Here is a 9,286-nt window from a genome sequence, read left to right on the forward strand (position 1 = left end):
ACCCCCCCCCCCCCCCAAAAAAAAAGAGAGAAATATTCCCTTTTAAGATAAGAAAATGTTGGTGGTGTGAGAAAAGTGTCCAAAGCAGCAAATAAACTTTACTGACACATATTAGTTGTGTCTAACTGCAGTTTCTTTGAGAAAAAAACAGAATAAAAAAAAAAAAAAAACACGTTTGTTTGTTTGTTTTATACCTTTACAAATTTATTTGTCTTCCAAAACGAAGAACAGCGTAAGAGCATTGAACATATCTTTGGCATCACACAGTAAAAAAAAAAAAAAAGGACAACTCAAATATATAAAAAATGCAGTGAACGGACTTCCACAATACAAATCTCATTTCAATATGAACTTTACTCCATTGTTAGCTGTACAAATATAGTGCATACTCTTTTCATTTTACAAGAAAAACCAAAAACCAACAACTTTTCTAACATTGAACGAAGAGGGAACTAGTAAGTGTCTTTTTTTTTTTTTAAGTTTTTAGTTTCTTTTTTTTTTTTAAGAGTCTTTCTGGAGCTGTTACGGTTGTTCACCAGGGCCGCCACACCGAGTCCGTGTTCCCCGAAGGGGCTCCGGGGGAGACGGCGGCCGGGACGGGCACCGGCGTGCTGACGTTGTTGGCGTACACCGGGATGACCGGGCCGTTCGGCGCGAACGCAGCGTTGGGTATGAGGAACGCAAACTGTCCGTCCGTGGCGGGCACGATCTGGAAACCTCCGTACACTTTGGTGGCGTCCGACGGCAGGCTGGCGGGAGAGGAGCCTCCTTTGCACGACACGGCGTTCATGGGCAGCACCTGCGGGGACGAGCTGGGGATCTGCACCATCGACTGGCCGAAGGACGGGTGCGTCGGGCCGGCGGCGGAGGGCAGCTGGTGCTGGTGCTGGTGCTGATGCTGGCTGGGATAGTTCATGGCGTTGATCTGGGTCATGCAGTTGGCCAAGTGGCCGAGCAGCCGCGTCCTCACCTCGGTGTTGACCCCCTCGCAGGTGGACAGGAACCGGGTGACTTCGTTCATGCACTCGCTGAATCCGGCTCGGTACTTTCCCAGGACAGTGGGGTCTGTGTTCAGGGCAGCTGCGGAGGAACAGACAGCGAGAACCTCGGTCAGGACTCGGTCACATCACGGTTCATTAATGCAGTTATGAGTTTTCGATCTCTGGGGTGGTTCAGTCCGGGAAACGCGCCTTACCGGTCATCTGAGCCCTCTGGAGGTTCCGGAGATGCTTCACCGTCATCTCCAGGATGTCTGCCTTCTCCAGCTTGGAGTGTCTGGAGCTCTGAGGGGCCGGAGACACACGGTTAGGACCGGGAGCTCACTTTCTCGCTCGGTGGACACAAACATTGTTTGGGGAATCTCTTCGGGTGACTCGGGGAGGAGTACTTACATCTTTTTTCAGCGCATCCAGGATGAGAGTTTTCAGCTGCCCCAAGCTCTCGTTGATTCTGGCTCTCCTTCTCTTTTCCATTATTGGCTTGGATGACTACAAATGCAAACAAAACCACAGCAATGGTTAGATTTCTTTCTCGTTTGGTGCGTAAAAGTGAAAATCCTTGTTTGCGTAAAATTGTGTCCAAAACGCAAACGGAGGCATGAAACGTTTAAGTGTGCTCTGTTTCTAGATGACAGTCACGGTGGAGATGCTTTGACATGTTAGTTTGATACCAACCTTTCTGTGCTCGGAGGCTGTCTTGGGTTTATCGGGAGTCGTGTTCATGCTTGCCGGGGTGGCAGCAACCGGAGAGGAGGAGGATTTTTCCATCATATCGGCAGGCATCTTCTCTTATCGGAAATATCCCACCAATTAAAAAAAAAGCCACAGCAAATTACGGTCCAACGGCGCAGGAAGCAGGACGATGAATATGTTCAGCTGGTGTGTGGATATTCAAACGTCCCCTCTCCCGCAGAAATGATAATTTTAGAGGAAATCCTGAGACGTGTGCGGAGTTAGAATCCGTCAGGGCGACGCGCAGCAGCGACCGGGAGCGGATGCGGAGTCTCTCTGTCGGTCTCCCCGCGTGTGGCTTGTATTTATATCTCTCACTGCACGCGAGCGGCTCGTGTGAAACTTCCCAAACTTTCTTTCCCACAGTAACTTTCCACCAATCAGGGCGAGAGACACGCGGCCCGAGGGAGGACGGCTCGTGGTCGGCGCCCTCCCATTGGTTGTTTGGCCGCCGAAGCTGGCGGCCAATGGCGCGCGGCCCGGGTTCAGGGCACAGCCAGGGAAACTGCCTTTAGTCTTCAATCATCGTCCCGTTTACATATTAACAGTGGAGCCGCTGACCGGGCACCGCCACCAGCAGCAGGAAATATGAGCAGCTCATCATTTAAACAAGCAGAAATTAGCAGTTCGAGTGCCACAAATGCGCAAATGTCGAATTTCTGCCGTGCGTAATTCGGTCACCCGAAAGAAATGAAGCAAATAAATAACTTTAGAAGCAGCACGGGGAAGTGCCAGTCAGATCTGGAAGTCCAAGAAGAGTTTCAGTCATGTGCTGTGGACGCACAAGGGAGGGAGCAGATCTGTTTCCACAGCAGTTACTTTATGTCACAATAATAATGGTTATCATTAACCCCCCCCCAAAAAAAATAAACTTTATAATCCCGGATCGATGTCACCGTTTGTTGGCTTCCTGTCCATCCTCATGTTATGTAGTTTCTTTAACTCTGTGGTACTTTTTTTGAGGGGGGGGGGGGGGGTTTAATCATGTGTCGGTGTTGTGAATGTGGAGCACGTGCCAGGATGTTTTATGGGAGCGGTGGTTGGAGGTTTGGCAGTCGGGCTGCCGGGGGGCCGCCGGGCCAGGCTGGGTGGTTGGGGGGGGGGTGGCGGCGGCGGCGGCAGCGGTGGTGGTGGTGGTTTACATTAGAGGGGAAGGTAAATAGCAGCTGCTGTTTTAAAAGCCTGGGAAAACCACGCCCACCGAGAGAGCTGGATCGGGCTCCCTTATCGGAATGTGAGCCAGAGCAGAGATATTTCTGAGCCCGGAGAGCTTACGCGATCAGGCCGATGTCTGCTCCTCCTCCTCCTCCACCGCCTGTCGCACTGTGTTCAAGGCTTCCTTAGATTTCAGCTCATATTTTCATTTTCTTATCTTTATGGCTGCTGGACAGACGTAAGAACAGAAAAAAAAAAGTCGGGGGAGGGGGCTGTAATTTCATTTTATAACTTGATCGTTGCAGCGGTAGCTCTGCTTCGGACTGGATGAACCTGCGCTCCTGCAGCAGTCCGATTTAAATCTGCAGCTTCCTCTGTCATACTCGGTTCAGGAAAAACACACAAACTTCCCCAAACACACTGAAATCCGCAGAAATGCGTCGTAAAACTTCTTATGTTGGTTCATTTGTTCATGCAAACAAAATAAACTTTTGCCAGACGAGAACATGAACCATGATCAGACTGTCAGTGACTGTGTGTCTGTGTTTTTTTTTTTTTTTTTTTTTTGGGGGGGGGGGGGGGGCATGCAACTTGGCAACAAATCCATTTCTTCACTTCCAGAGTATGTGCAGCTCAGTGCGTGGCTGAGCTCAAACACCTCCAGCTGTTGCAGAGACCGCGACACGTGGCGCGCAGGCGACCGGGGGAAGGCGCTCCTCTCGCCGGCTTGCCGCCTACATCTGCGGGGCGTCGCCGGCGGCTGGCCGCAAGATTGTGAATTTGATAGGCAGACTCGGAGCTCCGGATGCTCAGCTGAACACGACAGGCTCCGCTCCTTCGTTTGTCCTTTTAAGGTTTTTGCTCCAAAGCTTGCACGCAGCGGTAAATGACAACGTGTGCAAACTGCAGGCTGTGACCTCACCGACACACACGAACGTTTCAGCACACCTTTTTTTGTTTTTGTCACTTTCAACGTTTTCTCCTCCTCCTCTGCTCTGCTCTAATCCTACAATGCTGCTCCTGTCGGACACGTCACAGACACGTCTCATTGTCGTGAGCCGCACACCTGAGTCATTTCCCCGCAGACACACACACACACACACACAGGTGAGGTGATGTGAAGGTTCAGACGGGACGCAGGTCTGTTTTGGAAAAGCGCTCTCCGCTTCGCTGACTTTCTCACGCTCATGTTGCAAAAGGTTCCCCCGTCGGTGGACTGAGTCACGGAGCTGAGTCCGGATCAGCCCACAGGTCGTGCATCTCTTCAGGCACACCTGGGCTGCAGGTCGGTCCCCCCGGGGAGGGAGGGGGGATGCTACCTGCTGCGGCTGCGTCCCCGGGGAGTCTGTGGGAACCGGGCTGAGTCACAAAGAGCAGACTCTGCTGTCTGATGAGTTCACTGATGAAAGCCAAAAGAAGGCATCAAAATAAACCTGGATTATTATAATGATGATTATTGTTTGTTTGTTTTGGGCCCCCCCCCCCACCACCACCACCACCTCCACCTTCCCCATGGCCATTGCACCGTCACTCCTCTTGATCTGACCCTCTCTCCTTTTCTTTAAATCACTTTCTTCCCCTCCTCTCTTTATCTCGCCTCTTCCTCTTTTCTCATCCCACCGCTCCCAGCCTTTCCCAGGACTCATATCTTTATTGAGCCCTGTTGACCATGGACCGCCACACACTGCAATAATGCAATTAGGCAGGGAGATTGTGGGGCTGAAGTGTGAGTGTGTGTGTGTGTGTGTGAGAGAGAGAGAGAGAATGTGTGAGATATTGTGCTCACAAAACAATCTGGCCTGCTGTCAACCTACTGCTCATGCCTTAATGTGTAAGCCATTGGTGAGCAGTGCTGCTGCCAAGGGTGCTCCTGGTGCTGCAAGGGTGACAAGGTGTGTTTCCAAGGAGGAGGAGGTGCTGATGGGGGGGGGGGGGGTAAATGCCAGCAGAGGAATTTAAGGGTCATGATTGGCTGTCAGGAAGAGTGGGAAGTAAGCAGGCAGAATGACAGTGGTCATGTGACTTCCCCCTGGCCAAGCTGAGGGTGGCTGGCTGACTGACAACAGTTCACACCGGTGGCTCAAGTTCCCAGAAGTCTTGGCATTTCCTGCAGAGCTGCCTGGGGTCGGCACGGCGCCGCCACCGGCCGATGAACATCAGCAGCTCTGCTTAGAAACTACGAAAAAGGAGAAGCAGCTCGAGGTTAGCTGGCTTCTTTGAGTGTGGCCTGCAGGAGGAAATACAATCACTAATTATTTCTTAATTATATTCAATTTTAAATTTGACAAGGTAATCTTATGTAAAAAAGGGCCAGTTATTAGCTTTAGGGGAGATTTTAAACATGTCTCACAGATGTTTCATTTATTGCATAGACACTATATACCGCATTAGCACATCTCTGTGCCCCTGGGCGCCAACAGTCAAACGCTCCATGATAATGAAAAAAGCTTAAATAATTTCCATACAGCTTCTACAGGTCTTACAGAAACAGGAGAAAAAACAAAGATGTAATTACAAAGAAAGGAGGAAGAGTGTTTTTTCACAGAGCCACCACTGAGGAAGTCCAGAGACAGGAAACAGAAAAGTGGTATTTTTGGTTATCAGACACATTTAAACCGGAAAACAACCTGTTTCAGACAAGGAAGGTTAAAATCTGAAAATGAGAGGATGTTTCCTTCAGTCAAGAGCTTAGTTGTTTCCATGAAGCAGCACAGAGGAAGACACTTCAGAAGTTTTAAAGTTTTGCAGAGACTCGATCTGTCTGTTTCATATCTGCAGACAAAGTGGTGGCTGTTGTTTCCATCACTGACTCTTATTGTGCGAGAAATGCGGTTTGAAAACATCTGATTTCATGAGCTTGCCCACTAAAAAAGAAAAAAAAAAGTAAATGTTCACTTTTAGGATCAGAAAATGTTTCTGGCAGTTCAGGAAAAGTGTCCAAAGTCTTACTTTAATATCTTTACAATGGTCAAATGGCTGCTGAACATCAGATTAGCTCCATGTTAGCTGAGCTGCTAATGACGCGTGGTAAATAAGTCTCATCACTTCAAATGTCATCACTCAGAAGTTCAGGCGAAGCGAGATTTACAATCTGAACCATTTGCGCTGCTCGTGTCGTCACTGTTCTGGGCCCTTTAGGGGCCTCGGGCTTCTGAGCAACCGAGTTTGTTTGTCAAACTTCCCTGTGCAGAAGTTTTAAACACTCTAATTCACCATTTCCATTAGTGCATTGTGTAATTACTGTCTCCTGTCATTATGTACACTGCTGACTGCAGAGGGTGGTAACTTTTGCCCGTGGTAATATTCCTCCGAAATAATAGCAGCCTTGTGGTAGAAGAAGGGGTGAAGGAAGAACATAAATGAACATGAACACTGCAGATTTTAAATGATTCAATAAGAGGCATTTGCAGGAAAAGTTAGGAAACACGTTTAAGTTTGGCCTTAAAGTCGACACACATTGATCATCAGGTCTGCGGTGAATTTATCAAACATCTGAAAATCATCGGCAATGCAATGTAGAAATTTAGCTAATTAGTTAAATGCATTTGCCTGCAAAAAAAAAAACCAAAAAAAAAAAACAAAACAAAACAGAAACAACTCAACATATTGTATCTACAAGAATCCACTCAGAGCCTCTAGCACCACCCACCACCAGCCGGCCCGGGGTGACCCATCACCCAGGACGCTCACAGTGCCAGCGCAGGGTTACGGCAAACAGAGGGTTGTGTGAGAGCGATAAACTCTGACAACTCACAGAAAGCAGCAGATGATAGCACAGCTGGTTGTTACTGATTTTGGAGCGTGTGTGAGAGAGGAAGGAGAGAGTGTGTGTGTGTGTGTGTGTGTATCATCCCAGCGTGGCATGAATGTGTGTTATTAGTGGGAGTGGAGTAGGACCTGTGCTCAGCTGCTGTTAGCGAGGCCAGCCAAGGCTTGGAGAGCAGGATCAAAGCGGGGACAAAGAGAGGGAAGGAGAACTGACAGATCCTCCAAGCGGAGAGAAGAGAAGTAGGAGAGAGGAGGAAAGGAGATGGGGGGGGGGGGGGGGGGGGGGGGGGGGGAGGGGGGGGGGTTTGGAGCCTCTCCAGATACAGCCGCACACATTGCTTACCTCCCTTCACACACACAAACTGAGGTGCCTGGAGCAGCCTGGGAGCAAGGAAAACAATAAGTACAGTGAATATACTCACGCTTTCTCTCTCTCACACACACACACACACAAAGATCAGCTCGGGTCACTGTAAGCCTCGCAGACACAGGCGGCTGCCACTACCTCCCTCCACTTCTCTGCACTTCAGAGACCAAGACGTTCACACTTCCTTTAGGGGTGCCTCTCTCTTTTGCGCTGTCCCCCCCCCCCCCCCCCCCTTGCTCACCTCCCTCCCCTCTCATCCCACCAGCTTCTATCCATCCACGTCACTCCTCCTCCTCCTCTCTCTCACTCTTCCTTCCTTCCCTCCATCTGACCCTCTCCTTTCCTCTGATGCCTACTGGAACAGACCGGCGCTATTTGCATGTGTGGGGGAGGCGGTGTAGCTGGGGAGGTCAGAGGTCACGGTGAGTCAAACCCAGCAGCAGTGGAGAGGAAGCGGTTGGGGAGAGGACCAGCGAGTTGGCCTGGGTCTCTGGTTAGCATGCCTGAGGCTGGAGCAAACTGGGAATAAGGCTGTTACTGCTGCTGCTGCTGGTGGTGGTGGTAGCGTAGCGGGTGGGGGTGAGGGCCGGTCATGCAAATGCAGTGTAACCACCGTTTACTGAATGTTCTGACTGAAGGAAAATTTGTATACAAAGCATAAACTGTCAAACTAGAGGAGAGACAAAATATAACCCCGCCTCAGTTTGGGGTCAGATAGTCAGGATTTGCACTCAGCGGCTGAATGGGTATTAATCATTATGTGTCTATTATCAGCCTTTCAGACCAGAAGAACCTGTGAAACCAGACTGGTCTTGGGACAATTGGTGAGACATTTCTTTGTGTCTGAAAACTGGTTTGAAGATTTTAGCAAACAAAAGAGAACTCTGAAATACTCCACTTCTCTCTGAGGTCTGTCTCCTTCTTTTTTTTTTGTCCATTAGCCATCAGGTCCGGATAAAAGTGAGTGCGGGAGAATTTCTAAGTGTGTCTTGTTTACTCTGAACGAGTGCTGGGACATTTGAATTACAGGTGCGCGAAGCCTTCCCATTTCCTCCCGAGGAGGCCGTTTGTTGACTGTAGATAAGAGGGCCAGCCTTTGAAGAGGCAGGAACGCACGTACACATACATCTACACATACACACAAACGCACAACGCACACGGCGCTCCTTCAAATGACAGCTTGATGCTGTGAATCATTATCTCTAATAGGCCTAGTTTAGTGTAAACAAACACATTCAGAGTATCGATGCAGATCTTTCTGATGCGGTGGCTGATCCCCATCATCGTTGCACTCAGATAAAACGTGTCAGACGCAGGGTTTCCTCATATTTGCATAAAGGTGCTTGGCTGGGGAGCGACGAGCTGAAGGCTCACTGTGAAACTCTTTATTTTACCCGTTTAGCTGCTCCAGAGGAAATTAGTCAGGATGGTCAACTGCATCGGCCGCAAGTCATCTTGAATCTGGCAAGTGATCTCACTAAAGATGGCGCCTGACTCGCTGCAAATATGAAATGTAAAAAGGGACCAGGAAGAGAGAGCGGAGAATTTTATCCATAAATAAATTAATTAAAACAGCTTGTTATTAGTTTATTGTTGGGAATGTGTGTCAGGTGTCATCAAAGGCTGCGCTCTACCAAAGTGTCCTGCTGAATCCAGCTGCTCCGTACAATGGTGGCCCCTGAACTCTGACCCCCCGGAAGGAGGAACGGCGAAAAGCTTTCAGCGTGGGAATTAGCGGAGCATTACAACGTTACTCACGACTCCAGTAATAATTCATCAAATTTCTAGGACTGTTGTTTCAGAGCTAAGCTGGCAGAAGGCAGATCTGTCTGCGAAGATGCCCCGGGAGGCCCCGCAGCCCCCCCCCCGTTCTTCTCCTACCTGGGCCAAGGCCAACCTTATCAGTCAAGAGGGCCTGAGGATTACTCCCCCCCAGAGCATTAGCCTCCCTCCTGGAGAAAGAGGGTAGCCATGTCTCCCTCCTCTCTTCCACCTCCAGCCCTCCTCACCCCGCCTCCCTCCTTCGGCCCTCAGCACTCCACCTTTCCCGTGGGAGTTTGCAAAGCCAGGATAACCTTGAGACCTCAGCTGGTCCACTGCCAGAAACATTAAAGGAATTCCCTCCTTCCCTCCTTTTCTCTTTCTATCCTCACCTCTCCTGTACACCCCACCTCACCGCCTCTCCAGCCCTCCTCCTGATCACCGGGACATTATTCTATTTTTTTCTCCGCTCCCTCCCGTCGCTCCCCTTCTTCTCTCTCCCTCC

General features: G+C 49.7%; 1 protein-coding gene across 1 annotated transcript; it reads right to left on the reverse strand.

The window, feature by feature from the left end:
• Nucleotides 1-442: 442 nt before the first annotated feature.
• On the reverse strand, nucleotides 443-2,002 carry her6 (hairy-related 6). The gene is made up of 4 exons (XM_029500280.1): nucleotides 1,674-2,002; nucleotides 1,392-1,487; nucleotides 1,196-1,283; nucleotides 443-1,080 (listed from the first exon to the last, which is right to left on the reverse strand). The coding sequence occupies exons 1-4, from the start codon at nucleotides 1,779-1,781 to the stop codon at nucleotides 533-535; spliced, it is 840 nt and encodes a 279-aa protein (XP_029356140.1). The 5' UTR covers nucleotides 1,782-2,002; the 3' UTR covers nucleotides 443-532.
• Between the last annotated feature and the right edge of the window lie 7,284 nt (nucleotides 2,003-9,286).

Source organism: Echeneis naucrates, chromosome 4, assembly GCF_900963305.1.
Source record: "Echeneis naucrates chromosome 4, fEcheNa1.1, whole genome shotgun sequence".
NCBI classification, from domain to species: domain Eukaryota; kingdom Metazoa; phylum Chordata; class Actinopteri; order Carangiformes; family Echeneidae; genus Echeneis; species Echeneis naucrates.